This window comes from Astyanax mexicanus, chromosome 1 (assembly GCF_023375975.1).
Source record: "Astyanax mexicanus isolate ESR-SI-001 chromosome 1, AstMex3_surface, whole genome shotgun sequence".
NCBI lineage: Eukaryota > Metazoa > Chordata > Actinopteri > Characiformes > Acestrorhamphidae > Astyanax > Astyanax mexicanus.
Window position 1 is genome coordinate 10284871 of NC_064408.1, and position 17553 is coordinate 10302423.

General features: G+C 37.3%; 1 protein-coding gene across 6 annotated transcripts in view; it reads left to right on the forward strand.

Moving 5' to 3' along the window:
* The first annotated feature begins 570 nt into the window (after positions 1-570).
* ugt2a5 (UDP glucuronosyltransferase 2 family, polypeptide A5) overlaps positions 571-17553 on the forward strand; it is an 85352-nt gene continuing 68369 nt past the window's right edge. For 2 of the 6 annotated variants that reach the window (XM_049466282.1, XM_022665802.2), the window contains exon 1: positions 3772-4168. In XM_049466282.1, the coding sequence (XP_049322239.1) occupies positions 3787-4168 (382 nt within the window). In that variant the 5' untranslated portion in view covers positions 3772-3786. Of the gene's footprint in view, positions 1382-3771; positions 4169-17034; positions 17500-17553 lie in introns of those variants that run through there. The other 4 variants (XM_049465958.1, XM_022665807.2, XM_049465515.1 and 1 more) reach the window with 4 other exon arrangements.

Sequence of the window (17553 nt, forward strand, 5' to 3'; positions counted from 1 at the left end):
TGGTACTTCATGCTTCCCTATGCTGACAACTTTTATGGATATGTAACTTATGTTTTCCAGCAGGACTTGGCATACTGCTCACACTGCCAAAAGTACCAATTGGTCTTTTACAATACTCAAATTTTCTGAGACACTGATTTGTGGGTTTTAATTGGCTGTAATAGATCACATTGTGTGTAATACATCTATATAAAATATGAGTTTCACATTTTTTACTGAATTACTGAAGTTGAATTACTAACCAGTTGGTATTTCATGCTTTCCTCTGCTGACAACTTTTATGGAGATGTGGATTTCATTTTCAAGCAGGACAAAAGTATTAATTGGTTTTAAATAATATTCAAATTTTCTGAGACAATGGTTTGTTTTTTTATTGGCTGTAATAGATCACTCTGTGTGTAATACATCTATATAATATATGAGTTTCACATTTTGAACTAAATTACTGAAATAAAGAAACTTTTCAATTATTTTTTTAATTCTTTTTTTGAGATGCAATAGATATAGCGCGCCCCAGCGAGCGTTTTCCTGAGTGGAGAATGTGTGATCATGGTCTTCTAAAGGAACAGGAAGAGGAAGAGTCTTCCTATACACACAGCTCCACAGGTCACACTGTAGTGTGTTGGAGGTCAGAAAGCTGTAGAGAGTGATCTAGAGAGAATGGTGGCTGCAGTGCGGTCTCTGCTGTGCGCTGCGGCGGTGGTTCTCCTGGGTTTAGCGGGGGCTGGTAAGGTTCTGGTGGTGCCCGGAGAGTACAGCCACTGGAGCAACATGCAGTCCTTAGTAAACGAGCTCCTGCGGAGGAACCACAGCGTCCGGGTGCTGGTCAGCACCTCCTCCCCCTCCATCCAGCCAGAGGACCACCACCAGTACCACTTCATCCAGTTCGACGTGCCCGCGAAAAGGCACGAGATCCACGCGCTCTCGGAGGAGATGATCCACCTGTGGATGCACGAGGCGGCGAGGTCCTCCAGGCTGAGCATGGCTCTGAAGATCGCGGACCTGGCCTCCAGGATTCAGGCTGTCCAGCTGACCTGCTGCGAGGCGATGCTCCGCAACCAGCAGCTTCTGGACTCCCTGAGAGCAGAGAAGTTTGACGTGCTGCTCTTCGACCCGATGATGCCCTGCAGCGACCTGCTGGCCGGGCTCCTCGACCTGCCCTTCGTCATCTCCCTCAGGCTGTCCCTGGGCTATAACCTGGAGAGGCTGTGTGGGCAGATTCCAGCCCCTCCGTCCTACGTGCCCATCTCTCCAGTCCAGCTGACGGACAGGATGAGCTTCGGCGAGCGCCTCTACAACATGCTGCTGCTCATCTTCCACACGGGATCCTTCCAGGCCTTCACCATTTGGAAGCTGAATGCCTACTACAGTGAGATACTGGGTAAGGACACACTGATCAGTAATAAAAAATGAAAATAATAATAATAACACAAAGTAAATTATAGTTTCACTATTAAAATCTCATTCCACCGTTTTTAAAATCTATTTTAAATGTCTGTTTGTGGTCTGTAATATGAATAAATGCCATTTGAGCTGGTGTTTCTATTTAGCCCGTTCCTGTCAAGTCTCCCGTTTTGGCCGGGAAACTACCGTATTTTACTCCTCTTTCACGCCGTCCTAAAATACTATATGAGTATACTAATACTCGTATTAGTATTTTCCCGTAAATTTCCCGTATTATATTAAAAATTAAAAAACTTTATTATTAAGGCGACTGACCGCTGTGTGTTTCTTAACCAATCGTGGTGCCGGTTCAGGAAGAAAGTCCCGCCTTTCAGGAGAAACAGCCAATCAGTCTGCTGGTTTTGTAAGCTCCGCCTGTGGGCAGTCCTGAGCCGAGGTGGACAAGAGACGTGTCGAAAGGTGGTCGTCTATTGGTCTTTTGGAGCTGACGTTTCAGCGCATAAATTTATATATATATATATATATATATATATATATATATATATATATATATATATATATATGTGTGTGTGTGTGTTTGCGTGTGTCTATGTACATATAAATATAATATTAATTTACTATTAATATTAAATACACTTATTAATATGCCATACCATATGTCTGTCTTTGTTAAAGAACATAATATAAAATATGTCAGCACGTATTTGTAATGTGTGACAGCGTCCTGAATTATTACTATATCTCTGCTCTTTGTAACAAACCAAACCGTGTGAAAATGGGGTAAAAATTGGTGGAGTTGTGATTATTATAAGTGTATTTAATCCTTTTTGGCAGTAAAGTTTTGACACGCCCACTCTATTGCATAAACCACCGTTCGACACTCCTACACCGTTCGACACGCCCACCGTTCGACCTATACTTGGTGGGCAAGGCCATGAAGTCACTGGTTGACGTTGACATTTTACATCTCTCTGATGAACTCCTATTTCTGAGAGTTTTCTTTTACTAGCTACTGCAGACAATAGAGGCTGAGAAACCTATGCAGTTTCCTATGCAGCGTCATATACAACTCAGAGAGACCTATAGTATTTCACAAAGAACAAGAAAAAGTGGATTTTAGTGAAAGGAGAAATGTTAAGCTTTTTTATAGCTTTGATGTTTGCTTGTTGTGTAGCCCATACATATTGACTACATGACACGTGTCTATTTTGAACTAGTGCTGGGCGGTATGACCAAAATATATCACAGTACTTTTCAAGATTCTGACAGTTTCGCGCTATATCACAGTATTTTAATAATTATTTTTTATTTATAGTTTTTTGCACGACTGCGCTTAAATATAGGTTTGTGACTTACCGTACTGTTAGGAGTACATATAATATCAAACACTAAGGTCTAAAATTAAGGCTTTAATTAGGTTTATTTGTCCCAAAAAATTACATAATATATGAAGAAATCAGACTTTATTATTAGAAAAAAAACAGCTGAAGAATGTAACCAATACCTTAAAAGAGATAAGCCAACAGCTTTAACACTGCTTCCTTTACAAAACTAAATATTTTAAATAGTTCCATAAACACTATAAATGGACCTAAAATACTCAAAATGTAAGTATTCAAAATATTTCTCAAATGTTCTATTGCACAAGTTAGACAAAAGGTTAATATCAATTTACGATATATTATTATTGAAGCCATTAGAGGCATTACAGTATTTAAGTAGTTGTTAACCATTGCATCACAATTTCCTTGATTCCCTAATTAACAATTACATTCAGTTCACTGTGCATTTATATGATCCTTCAAGCTACAGTGTTAACATATTTAAAAGGGCTATAGTTACTTATATTGCAAGGATCAGCAGCAGAAGCTCCAGGAGTTCTGTTCTTAGGCAGGATGGAGCATTTGACCCCACAGAGCTGAGCTGGAGGTTTAATTTGAGATCAGGAAGCCCATTAAAAAAACTTTGCAAGAGATCCGCTTCTGCAGATTTGCATTACTTTCTAGGCAATTTTGGAAGCAAACATCACATATTTTGTAAATAAATTAGTAGCCTGATGCCTGGTGTGGGCTAGAGGAGTATACAGAGACACAGGTGGAATTGTGAGGGTGTTGGATGGAAGTAGGATGGAAACGAATGGGTTAATAGCAGTGTGCAGTGGGTCTTTATTAGAGCGCCCCACCTAATTTCTTTGTGAGCCTTCAAGTCAAACACAGATAATAATTCAGAGTAAGTTGGACAAGTGCTCAGGTAGTCATATAGAGGGCTGTTGCTGTTCAGATTAGGAGATTGCACAATTGTGGATATCTGACCCATTAGGCAACAGCTCTGCCTCTGTAGTTCAGTCAGTGCACTAAGCCAAGACTAGTTGCTCTCGCCACCATGAAAGCATGTGCAAGAGCTGCTTTCTACCTTGCTCTGTGCCGGAGAGTCTTTGAGCGTGAAGATCTGCTGGAGAAGTGGCGTCAGGAGGAATTTGATGTACTTGTGACAGACCCCATGAACATGTGTGGAGATCTCTTGGCCCTAAAGCTCAACATACCGTTTATCATCAGTCTGAGGTTCTCTTTTGGAAGTGCGTTGGAGCGACTCTGCGGACAGCTGCCGACACCTCCCTCCTACTTGCCGGGAATTGGCATTGGTAACACAGATCAAATGGATTTCATTCAGAGACTGAAGAACATGCTGTTCAACCTCGTGCAGGATTTCTTGTTCAGTATCGCGATGGCAGCAAAGTGGGATTACCTGTATGCTGACGTCATGGGTAAGTAATGATCACTAGTCTTGTCCGTGTAGAGCCCCAGTGGGCGTGGCTGAATACATACACACACACGATTTAATTTAATTTGTTAATTTTATTGCAGTAATTGCATTAAAACGTGTATATTTACACAGACACACACACACACACATATATATATATGTGACATTCCAGAAAAACGTGACATTCCAGAAAAACCCTTGTGTGGTGTTCGGGTCTGTGGGACCCGTTTTCATTTTTCATCAAATGATACAAAAAATATATTTTTTCTAACTCAAACTCATTGGCATTGGCTCATTTTTTGTGAAAAACATATATCAAAACACATTTTCACACACTGTACCCCCCCCCCCCCACACACACACACACATTTATATTACATATAGTATGTTTGGCCAAGGGCTAATAAACATTGCTTCATTTGTAAATTTGAAACTAAACTAATTTTCTACTCATATCTTGAGTTTAATTCAGTTTCTTTTACATTTTATTCAAAAACGAATAAAAAAGAGTAGCACTTTTTTTAAAGAAATGTAACATAAGAAAGGTAAAGGGCAAATATTAACCATGTAAGCTGTTTATATTGCTTGCAATTTAGGTGAAGCGAGCATGTGTAAAGCATTTTAATGTAAAATTGCTTAATTTTTCTGAATTAAATACAGGTAACAAAGTAATCGAGTAACAAAAATATGAACACCACACGAGGGTTAATCTTTGAATTTTCAGTAACTTCTGTTTAAGAGCAGCATATAGGCAGGACTAACTACAATAGCACATACATGTGTTTAAACTGTTAAAATAGTATTTTGTAAAATACTTCTACACATTCAGCTTCACCGCTGTTCAGAAGTTTAAATCGCGCTACGTTTAACCGGTAGCACCGCAGTTTCCGCCTTCTTTTGACAGATCTGTTAAGGTGATTGGCTGCAGTAAAAATGATGGACAGCTTGGTCTGTCTGAGGATTGGCTTACTAAAAGTGATTGACAACGAAAGTGTAGTATCTGATTGGCTGCAGTCGAAAATTATTGGGGTGCAGCATTACATGGATGGAAGTTTTGGCCTCCAGCATTGAGTTGTAGAGCTGTGTTCTCTGGAATGATGGTGCTCTATCCAGTACTGTTGAATGGAATGAGTAGCAGAGTTGGGGATGAATTGGAGAATATCCAACATCCTGACCTCTTCAATAATTCATTTTTCCACTGAATGCAATTAAGTCCTACACCAGAGGTCACTAATAGGGGGGCCGCTGTCTGGGTCTGGACCCAAACCAATAAACTACTAAGAAGGATTTAATTCTGACAGTGTTCATTTGAAGCGGCAGAACTTTTCTTGTTTTGACGGTTTACGTGCTTTGTGTCGCAGTAAACTCACAGACTGTTTTTAAAACTGATATTCTGGCCAAGTTCAGCAAACATTTCTCTGTATATTGTATGATTTATCATCCATGTAATTATCACGACAGGCAGGCCTAAATCTAATATAAATAAAATCAAATAGAATAAATATAGCATTTTGAAGCAAAGTTGACATACAGATTCACATTAATAGACTCAATAAGTTAAATTATTCTTATTAAAATTATAAGGTATATAAGTCGATAATGCAATTACTGTGACAGGCCTATTTAAAACAATAAATTAAATATTTTTGAAATACAGTGAATAGTATTTGTAATTTTTTTCATCTTTCAGTTGTTTATGAAATAAAACACTGACAGTACTAATAGGCTTCTTCTGTATACAGGGTATAAAACACGATGGTCCGGACTTTGGCCTGACGAAATTTTCTCTAAAATAGAATAAAAGGTTACAAAGACAATAGTGCAATAGTAATGGGGGGATTAAAGATGGAATGACAGTACCATTGTGAACAGGACCCATATACACATTAATGCAAATATAGGTGTGTAAAAGCTTAAGACTGGTAAAGTGAATGAGTGCATACAGTTCATAAAAGTTCACAGTTGTAGGGGTTAAAGGAGGTAAAGTGAGTATGACAGTGCAAATATAAGCATTAGTGCAGGTATGGGGCATGTGAGTTCATGTCAGTTTTTGAAGGAAATTACAGCAGGATAAACTCCTTTTACTACCCTTAATTTTAGAAGAAACAATAAGTGTGCATGTGTACCAATACTTTTGTCTATTTAGTATACCTTATGGAAAAGCTTACATGTAATTTTGGTCTCTTGACAGCTTCAGAGCAATTGCTTAATATTTTAATAGCTCAGCTAACACAGATTTTAGACTTTTTTTTGGTACAATGTCAATGTCAAATTCATGGTGAAACATTGTACACTAGAAGTGCAGAACATGTGTTGTATGGTGCAGTGTGAATAACACAGTCCCATACCCATTGGATTGAACACTTGCTGAACCTTTTTCACAGTGCAAACTCTGATAATCCTCTTAAATTATTAGGTTTCTATCCCAGTTGCTCAATGGATGGGGTGTGCTGTGGCCTTTCTCCCACAGAGATCAATTTTCACTTATTGCATGCAGTACATTTGTGGGAAAATCTTTAAGAGCAAATATGTTGTAGTGAACAGGTAGATCTTGCTGAGTAAAAAACTGTATGTGCTGAATATATTTATTCAGAATTTTTTTCTAAATACTCATAGTCAGGACAGTTAGAATCCAAGAAATAAGCTGACATATTCATTGTAGAAATAAAGACAAAGGCAAAGACCGCTAAACACTAGGGGTGTCACGATTACTTAAATCCTCGATTTGATTTTATTTCTGATTTTAGGATCACGATTCGATTCGATTCTCGATTTTCTTTTTACTTTTTTTTTTTTACAGCAGAGAGGCATATGCCAGTTTTAGATTAGACTATGGTCAATCATTGGTTTGATTAATCAAATTTACAATATTTCAAAAGGTGGGCTTAATATAAGTGATGCAAAGTGATACAAGTGATCTGTAATACACCACATTAGGCACTACTGGTCAAATTTAAATAATTTAATTAAGATATATTTGTAATGCCATCTAGTGGCTTTTTTGGTAGCAGCAGTGTGCACTATTAAAACAGCAATGTGCAACATAACAAAATAAATGATAAAAAAATACAGGAACAGTCATGTAAAAAATAATAGAACAATTAGAGCCTTAACAAACTGAACTCTATCCTACTATAACAGATAAACATGAAAAATAAGACTTTTTCGGTCCCTGAGAATGACAAGTTTTTTTCTTTAATAAAGATATATTATTAACTTTATCTGAGAGAAAGATGCTCCTTAAGGTACCAAAACTATTAACATATTTGAGGCTAGACAAAACAACTGTTATTTTTATATTTTCAAGTTTTTCTTTAAGAAGATGAGAATGTCCACATTCTCTGGAGAAAGGGCTGCTGTTTGAGCTACATTGTGCTGCGCCATTTGCGGGAGGGATCGTCAATCCTCTTTTTGACTTCAATGCACGAGACCATGACATAATTGCGATCGATTTCGATGAAATATCGAAATCGTGAAACCCCTAATAAACACTGATCGAATTAGAACAATAATTATTCTCAAGACTCAAAAAATTAGTCCCAGAATGAGTTGCTTAGAGGTAAATTCTTCAGACAAAGCATAGAGTTCAAATAAAATATATTGGGGACCAGGTTCTGAGGAAATAGCAAAAAACAACAAGAGCATCATAAATAGATGGTACAAAGCAGGAGGCACAGGCAAGACGATAAGAGAAGAGATACCTAAGGTAGCACCCAAGACACAGGAAACACTAAAACAAGGAGCTAGAGCCTCCTGTGGTGTTGGCACAGAGGGGACAAAGGGACAGAAACCGGTGCCAGAACAAATTAAAGAGACAGAAATAAATCAGATTTGTGTACGAAGTACCAAGGGGTCTATTGCAGTTTAAAGAGCAACCACAGGAGTAGCAGTTGAGGGATCCACTATTAAGACCAGAAAATTTAGGGTGCTTCCTTGACAGACAGCATCAAGGTACCAATGCTTTTAGTTTTTGGAGCAGGAATCAAACAACTAGCACCCTCTGGAGCCCTTAGCTGAGCATTTAGAGGAGGCATTCGTCCACCACTATTTTCTTGAATACTGAATGGAGCCTTTAGCAGTGAAAAGGACCTTGAGGTTCTGGACAGGGCTGCTGAAACAGGGACAGGAGTGCACGGGACCACTGGTTTGGGGACAGGCATGAACGCCCAGAGTCAGCAATGGAGAGTACAAATAGGAAACCAGCACCAAAGCTTTAGGGCAGCGGTGTCAAACTCATTTTCACTGAGGGCCACATTGGCATAATGACTGTCCTCAAAGGGCCAAATGTAACAAAATGTAACCAAATGTAATATAAAATGAATGTGATTACTCCTTAATGTCAAATAATACTGAATATATGGAAATATCATGGAAACAAATATGTTTGCTTGTTGCTCTGTTAACATAAATCCTTTTATTTAGTCATGTTATAAAATCCACAAACTCTATCCAGCTTCCCTGGGCTTTGCTTTATTATGTGTTGACTTTAAGTTTACCTTCTGTAGACTCTGGCATACATATGAAATATTCAATTTGGCTAACCTAGGGCCAAATATCAATAATTTCTGAGAGAAATTATTTATTTGGTCAAGCACACAATGGGCCAGAGGTGGCTCACTTGGTTATTGATATGGGTTCAGTAAGATAAGTAAACCCTCCTTTTCACTTTGGCTGCAAAATGTCATCTGTTTTCCTTGGATGATATAAATGTAATGTTCTAATATGTGCAGTTATCCAGTGTGTTTTTTAAGAAGTGGTGTAAATCCATTAAATTAATGAATTGCATTAATCATAACAGAATTATATGCTTAATCATGCTTTTTCTTTTAATTATGACTAAGCATTTAATAATTTACAAAAAACAAATTATCAGTGTTAGATATATTTTGTTGTATTTATATTTGCTTAAAAATTATTGTATTAATCAAAACAATATTCTGTGATTAATTATGACTAAAATCAGGATTTATATTTTCAAATTGCTGGTTATCGCTGTACTTTTTTGTCAGAGGGAGACAGTAATAGTAGTCAAGTGTGGTTTAGGTCTTGCAGACTAGAGCCTTTGTTTTAATATATTATAGCAGGGGTGTCCAAACTACGGCCCGCGGGCCATTTGCGGCCCGTTTCCTTTTTTGGAGCGGCCCGCGAGGTATTTTAGAAATAGAATGAAAGTTGGCCCGCTGTTAAGCAGGTTTTTATAATGTGAGATTCAAAGTTTGAAAGCTAGGTGTCAGAAACGGGCATTTCTAGCGCAGAAAAACGGGCCAAAGAGTCTAAAAGCGGAGAGAGTGCGCATTTCTAGCGCAGAAAAACGGGACAAAGAGTCTAAAAGTTGCCGTAATTAAGGAGTTTAATATTAAGAGACATCATGAAATTATTACTAATTATTACTATTAATTAAACATCAATTTGAAAAATCTTAGTTTACACAACACTGTCAAAGATAAAGATAGTAAGTCAAGTAAAATGGTGTGTAAATGAAACAATCAGGAAAAAAGTATTATTTAAAGTGGTATATTTCATTATTTGTTTTATTACAGAGTCTGTGGCCCGTGACTTCAAATATATTTCTCCTTCTGGCCCCCAACAAAAAAAGTGACACCCCTGTATTATAATATCTCTGGGTAGTTTTGATTGAATTAGAATATTGTTATGTGCCAGGTTACAGAGTTTAACAGAGAGCTTTATTGGAGAAAGTAAACAGTATTGTAGCTCCATATTCTACCTTCAACATCTTGTAAAGAGGAAACGTGCCATCACCTGTGTTTGTGTATATATGCACGTGCATGCATGCATGAGAGAGAGAGGAGAGAGAGACTATTAGAGAATATCAGCATAAACATAAAGTAACATTCAGAACTCAGTAGTAAGTGATGCTGTGTTATATCCTTAAATGCATCACCAGGCTCTATAAACTATGTCCCATCACATGCAGTTCTTGTAACACTCTAACAAGGTTTAAAGATGAAAATGCAGAGTTAATTAACAGAAGTCCACAAGGCAAAATCAGAGTCAGAGAGGCAAGGAGTCGAAACCATAAAAAACCTTTACAATATACCAGATAAACGCTTGATAGAGACACTGAGAGTGGCAATACCTCGCAAGGAGGCAGAGTGAGAGTTCAGCAATATATGGTGTGGCTAATTAGCTTATTCCACACAGGTGTGTGTGTGTGTGTGTGTGTATGGGAGGAGTTAGTTCAATAGTCTGGAGATGCTGATCTCTGAATGGAGGAACAACCAGTAGGCGTGACAGTTCTAGTGGTTCATGGAGACATTACAGTTTTGTTGTGTTTGAGCTACTTTGCATATTGTCGCTGTCCAATAAAAAACACTTATCTCCAAAACAGCAACTTTTTTCAGGAGAGAGAAAAAACCTTGTGAACTTTCAATGGAAGTAATGTAAAAATAGTTATTTTCAAGTCGTTTTTAAGTATTTCTATTGGTCCGTTCATCAAAAAATTTTGGCACAGTTTAAGGGACAGTTGTCTGTTCAAATTATGTAGTAAACTGAAAATCAACAAAAATGGAGATAAGTGTTTTTCATTGGACATTGACGATATTCTAGTATTATAGAAAAGATGTGCTTTTATATATTATCCTACAGCTTTGTCAGTGCTGTCTTTAAGTCCTTGAAAATGAAAGACCCTTTCGTGGATACGGTCATCCATTTCTTATTTTGGAAACAACTGTTTTATTGGAGATAGAAGCCTCAGTATAAAATTAACCTGAAGTTTAAACCATAACCCATAAGCCTAGATTTAAATGAGTTGTATGACGCAGTCTGTATAGTTTCCAAATTAAAATGAACTATACAGTAACTTTTGGAATAATCATTATATAAACTTGCTCAATCCTGCACTTGCCTGCATTTGCCAACAAGAAACCATCATTTAATCTGGTCTTGTCTTCAGACATTTATTATGTAGCTGTGAAAACAAAATGACACTACCTCATCATTAACATGCATTAACCCAGGTTGCATACACACACATGACTAGTTGAACTGTTTAAGACTCTGAGTTGTGTTGAGCTGTTTAGAAACACAAGCCTCTCATTAATGAACTACATGGGGGAACCTGAAATTCACAGTGTGCAGCAGTTGATATTGTTGCCAGATTGGACGGTTAAATGTCAAATTTGGCTGGCTGTATTTGAAATTGCCTGGAGTATATTTTGGCGGCTGGATAGAACTGCCAAATGCTAAAACTCTGCTGTGCCCAACATTGTTGGTGATATTTGACTCATCAGTGTAGTAGATTAACCTATTAGAGCAAACTCTGCAAAAATCCTGCTTTTGAAAACTGTTATGAAACACATAATACACACATGCACATAAAATAATTTAAAGGTCCTTTTTGTCATTACTGATCAGTGAGCAATATATCACACTGGACCACACTGGAGTAAATACTGTAATAGTGTTGATATGCTGTTTTGGCTGTTTTGTTTTTGGATGGGTTTATTTAAATTTTGGCAGATTTTATACACATTTTAGCTAGACACAAAGGTAACAATGTGGCAACCCTGGTGGCTGGATGTTTCATCTGTTCGTTTCGCTGTCTGTTGCTTAGTAGCGAGATACGCAATGCATTGTGGGTAGTAGCGTCAGTCAATTAAAAAAATTTAATAGATTAATCACAACAATATTCTGTGATTAACTCCGATTAATTGCACTTGTTCTTTTTAAGACACAAGTTTTTTACAGTTGATATTTGAAAGTAAATAAAAGAATAAATGTAAGAAATGTAAAAATGTGTAAAAATGCAGGTATATTTATATTAGTGGTGTAAATTAAAGTACTAGTATTTACAGTGGGGCGAAAAAGTATTTGCCCCCTACAGATTTCTTCAGTTTTTGCTTTTTTGTCATACTAATATTTTTCTGATTATAAAAAAACTTTAATATCAGACAAAAAGGGAAAAAAAACTATCCAAATCAATCTAACTCTGTGTGAAAAAGTGTTTGCCCCCTTACTGATAACTTTCAACAAGTCTTTCACATCTCTGTGGAGGAATTTAGTTCCTCTCTTCTTTACAGAATAGTTTTAGTTCAGACAAACTGGAGGATTTTCAAGCATAAACATCCTGTTTAAGATTATCCCAGAGCATCTCAATCAGACTTTGCCTAGGCCACTCCAAAGTCTTCATTTAGTCTTTTTTTAACCATTCAGAGGTGGACTTGTTTGTGTGCTTTGGGCCATTTTCCTGCTGCAGAACCCAAGTACACCTGAGCTTGAGGAACAGAAAGTTGCCCAGACCCTGAAGCAGCAAAGCAGCTCCAGACCATCACACTACCACCACCATGTTTTACATTCAGTATGATGTTCTTTTTCTGATATCATGTGTTAGTTTTACGCCAGATGTAACAGGACACACATTCTCCAAAAATGTCCACGTTTGTCACGTCAGTCCAATGTTTACCCAAAGTTCTGCAGATCATTAAGATGTTTGTTGGTTTGTTGTTTGATCAGCAGTGTTTCTTATTATTGAATCATTAACACTGACCTTAACTGAGGCAAGTGAGACCTGCAGTTCTTTAACCCTCCTGTTATGGTCTTGTTCAAATTGACCCGTTTAAGAGTAAAGATTGGGGCATAGCATGTTGCTTTTTGAGATCTTTTATCTGCTCTGTGTTGTCAGACAGGTTCTATTTAAGTGATTTCTTGGTTCTACAGGTCTGGCAGTAATCTGGTTGTGGTAAGTAGTGAAATTGAACTCAGCTTTTAAAAAGTGTGATTAATAACAGTTAATTTATGGTGGAAACACTTTTTCACAGAGGGCCAGATTGGTTTGGATATTTGTTTCTTCCTAATAAATGATATTATCATCTAAAAAGTGCTTTTTATATTTACTCGGGTTATCTTTATCAGATATTAAAGTTTGTTTGCTCTTAAAAATGTAAATATAATAAAAATGCAAAAACAAAAGAAATCTGTAAGAGGCAAATATTTTTATATTTTTCGAGATAAAAATTTCAGACTTGTGACCAAACAAAAATGTGACTACCTGTATACTGAACTCATGGGTAAATATGATCCTTTTATTTGTGTAATTGCCTCTTCTCATTTGACCTGTTCTAGAATTTAAAAGTTTCATGTTCTTTTTATCTGCATTAAGAATAATTCTCCTGATCCTGGGTGTGACCTTTTATAACCTATAAATTCCAGAAAAAATCTAAAGTATTAAGTGGAGATGTTTTCAAATGTATTCACTGCACAGTCTGGTGCACTGCAACCACAGCCAGGTCATGTGCTTTCTAGGTCCAGAACAACTTGGGAAGATCTTCAAAGATGTTTGAGATAATAGTCGCTGTTGCTTCATATATACATGGATCAAGCAGTATCATTTTGTTCAGCACTGGCCTTAGTCCAGGTAAGGACTGGCTTGTTTGTTTTTGTGTACAGTTTTCAGGTGGGAAATATGTGTAGATTAATATCCAGCACTTTAAAGGAAAACCTTTTTTTTAAGAATTACAATTTTGTTTATCTAGACTCCTCCTGCAGTTTCCCCATTAGAAGTGAATCATGGCGACACCCTTGCTCACTTTGATGAAGACATCCTTAGTGTCACTTAAAGTGCCTTATAATCTGGTGTGCCTTCTAGTCCAAATAAAAATACAGTATTTAGCTTTTGTTTAGCTTAAGCAAAAGTACTCCAGATTGTTTTCAAGGGAGTGGACAAAGAATACAAGAGATTGTAAATGCTAGCATTGGCTAGCTTTAGCTTTAAGCCTTGCACAGATCTGTATTTGCTTCACTTTGCTTTATTTTTTCATGTGTTGACTTGTTGCGTTTATTTTCTGTGGACCCTGGCATAAATAGGAATGTCTGGAGGTGATGATCTGCTCTCAAGTATCAACAACACCACCTTTTCCTGAAGTTGCCGTCATGTTTTACTGTTGCTGTAGCTTTTGCTAGAGCTTTTCGTCATACAGCATGTTAAGAGTAAGCATGATTCAGCAGATCTACCCCTGCCTCAGACACTTTGTACTTATTCACTATTAATTGGCACTATAATCAGGTCAGAGTTAGTCCATCAGGACTTTTACACTATGAGTTATGTGTGTCATGCTAACTGTTTTGATTGGATGATATATTGTCTCAAAAAATGTATGCATTTTGTACCACAAATATAATGATAATACAATAGAATCATAATAGAATCAAAATCTCTTTACATTCTTTCTTTACTTTTGTTCATACTTTGTTTCATAGCAGTTGTTGAATGATTCACTGAAAATAATAAGATTTAGTAGATAATTAGCCTCATGTTTAAATAATGAGACCAGAATTAAAGCACTTACAGTATCTTTTGGGATAACATAATATCATGGCCATTACATAAACTTGCCTAATCCTACACCAAGCATTTGCAGAGCAAGCAAGTGGGAATTATGTTGTTCCTCTCAAGAGCTAATCACCAGACTTACATTATTAAAAATAGGTAATTTAATATGAATGAGTATAACATTATTATTTGTTGCTGATAATGTGATTTGATATTGTGCTCTTGGCATGTGGAACACTATTGAGATAACTTGTGATATTAGGTGTCATAAATGAACAAAGTTATATGATTATACTGTGTTAGAGGTTTTAAAGGTCTGATGATGCAGTTCTTGTAGTTTCCTAACTTGTTTTTATTGTTAACCAAATTTCTCATCCTTAGATTTGATCCTTAATATTATTTAGTCATTAATTGAAAGATTCAAAGTCCAAAACAGCAAAGCGAGCTAGGGGTGAAACGATAACTGAATTTAAAAAATTGATAAAGTAATTTTCTCTGTCGTTTATTTAATTAAAAACTCACGCTTTAAAAAAAAAAATTGCACTTTTAATGTGACAACGCGTTCAGCGTTACATTACCCGCCCACAGGAAGAAGCGGTAGGCAGCAGAGGTTTTAGTTTAGAAGAGGGTATTTTGAAGCGGCGAGGGAAAAGAGCGACAACTTACGAGGTAACTTGCGAGGCCAGTAACAATGGAGCTTTTCAGGCTGGACAGCGTCTATTCGCTTTTGCCTCCCACAACAGCACTTCTTTAATGCTGCACCGTCTCAACTGAGGACACGTTAGCGCTGGAGCCGAGAGAAGATTAATATAACTTATAACAAATTAATGAGATTGACATTAATGTAGCTTAATAACATATTAACGACAGCTCTGTGGAGCACTGATTATTAGGAATACTGTCTAATGTGTGGTTAGTTTATAAAAACAGACAATTCTGGACGTGAACACAGCGCTGTGGAGTTTATAAATAAATACATGTCACCGGCTTGGTGAGACGAAACTGGCAACATCTCTGCTGTTCAGAAGCTAAAATGCACAACACAATGCAAATGTTTATGCCTTTTTATTGATTAATTCCGTATAGTTTTGATACTTACAAGAAATCCTTGTTGAAAATAATTTTAACTTAATTTATTAAAGCACTAATTATTAAATTCTGAACGAACACTGATCATCTTCAATGTAGGCTTCACAATATATTGTTTCAGCATGGTCATTGCTCAGTAGTAACATTCCCAGATGTGCAATGAAAGTCACACAAGGCAAATTTAATTGTCCGGCCATAACCATCAACAATAAAATAAATTAACACTTAAAATAGATCACTCTGTGTTTAATATATCTATATAATATATGAGTTTCACTTTTTGAACTGGTTTACTGAAATAAGGTAACCTTTCAATCATAGTCATAATCATAATTTTTTGAGATGCACATGTATAATTTCAGTTGGTCTTCCATAGTTTTTATTAGTTATTGTAGTTTTTGTATTGTAGATCATGGAAGGGTTAGCCACTCTGTGTAAAAAAAATCTGTGTAGTCCAAGACTAGGCCTAATCCCTGTCTCGGAAAATGCCTTACTACAAGTAAATTTGACTGATTTCTTCTTAGCTGGCATGATGATGTGATTTGACATTTCTTATGGCGTGTTATAATCTGTTGAGACATTGAGTGGAAATGGGTAATGAATAAATGCAGTTATAAGTTATATGATTACTGTGTTAGAGGTTGACTGTTGTTGCAGTTCTTCTGGATTTCTAACTTGTTCTTCTAACAAATTTTTACCCTGAACGTTATTCTGTGATTTATTAAGAGATCCAAAGCAGATTTCCTAAAAAGCTTCAAATACTCAGGGTGAGTCGATTGTAAAGGTCAGTCTGTTCTGTGTGGACTGTGGTGCAACTTCAAGAGAACTGAAGAACTCTGCTGAAGCAAGAAGGGAGATCTCCAATCCAAGTCAAGCCAAGCCAGGGGAGTGAAGTCCACCCCTCCTCCTGATCCTTCTGCTGCTAGAGGTGTCTGCTGCTGCTGGAAGTGTGAAGAACTCTGCTGATCTGCTGCCAGAGACGTCTGTGAGGCAGATAAGAGCCACTTCCATTTCTCCACCAAGAATATTTGGTGAGTATGACGACCACACACCATTAGCAGAGAAAGAAAAGAAAAAGCCTAAGACAAAAGCACACCTAGAATTGTCTTATGAATAAGTCAGAAATTCATAAAAGTAAAACTAAAGGAATAAAAAAAGGCTGGACCATGCTTGTCTCAGTGTCCATGCTTTAAACAACTATCCGAATAAAGCTACAATCTTCCTGCAATAACGATCTCTGAGACTCCTTTCTTCTGCAATCTACATCTACAAGAACTGGTACGTTGTTGAACAGCAGACGTCAGCAGACGTCAAGAAGATCTAGTGTTCTCTTCACTGCTTCACTGACCCATTTAGAGAAATCTAAATGTGTGGTTAAGAAGACAGAAGTAAGCACCAAGAAAAGAATACAACAGGAGCATTGTGCGATTTGTAATTCTGGTCTTTTACCGAACTGCTATTGAGGTTCAACCTGTGCTCTGAGCAGGATCATTGAGCTCGCCACCATGGCTGCATTCACAAGTGCTGCATTCTACCTTCTGCTTCTGCTCAGTCTGGGCCAGGCTCCACTGTCTGTAAGCGCAGGAAAGATCCTGATCTGGCCAGGAGAATTCAGCCACTGGCTGAACGTCAAAGTCATCATGGAGGAGCTGATCGCGAGAGGACACAACGTGACTATAGTTACCCACAGTGCTACACCATCTGTGAGGACAACTCCGTCTAAAGGCTACAACGTGGACATTATCAAGGTTTCCCACACCAAGCAGGATATTGTTGACGGCTTGGAGGCATTTATAAAGTACTGGACATACGACCTGCACAATGATAATGTGATCCAGGCTTTCCTCAAGATGAAGCATCACATTGACGTTCTTTTAGAACAGAATGAAAACTTCTGCCGGAATCTCTTTGCACGTGAAGATCTGCTGGAGAAGTGGAGTAAGGAGAAATTTGAGGTCCTTCTGATCAACCCCATGAACATGTGTGGGGAACTGCTGGCTCAGAAGCTG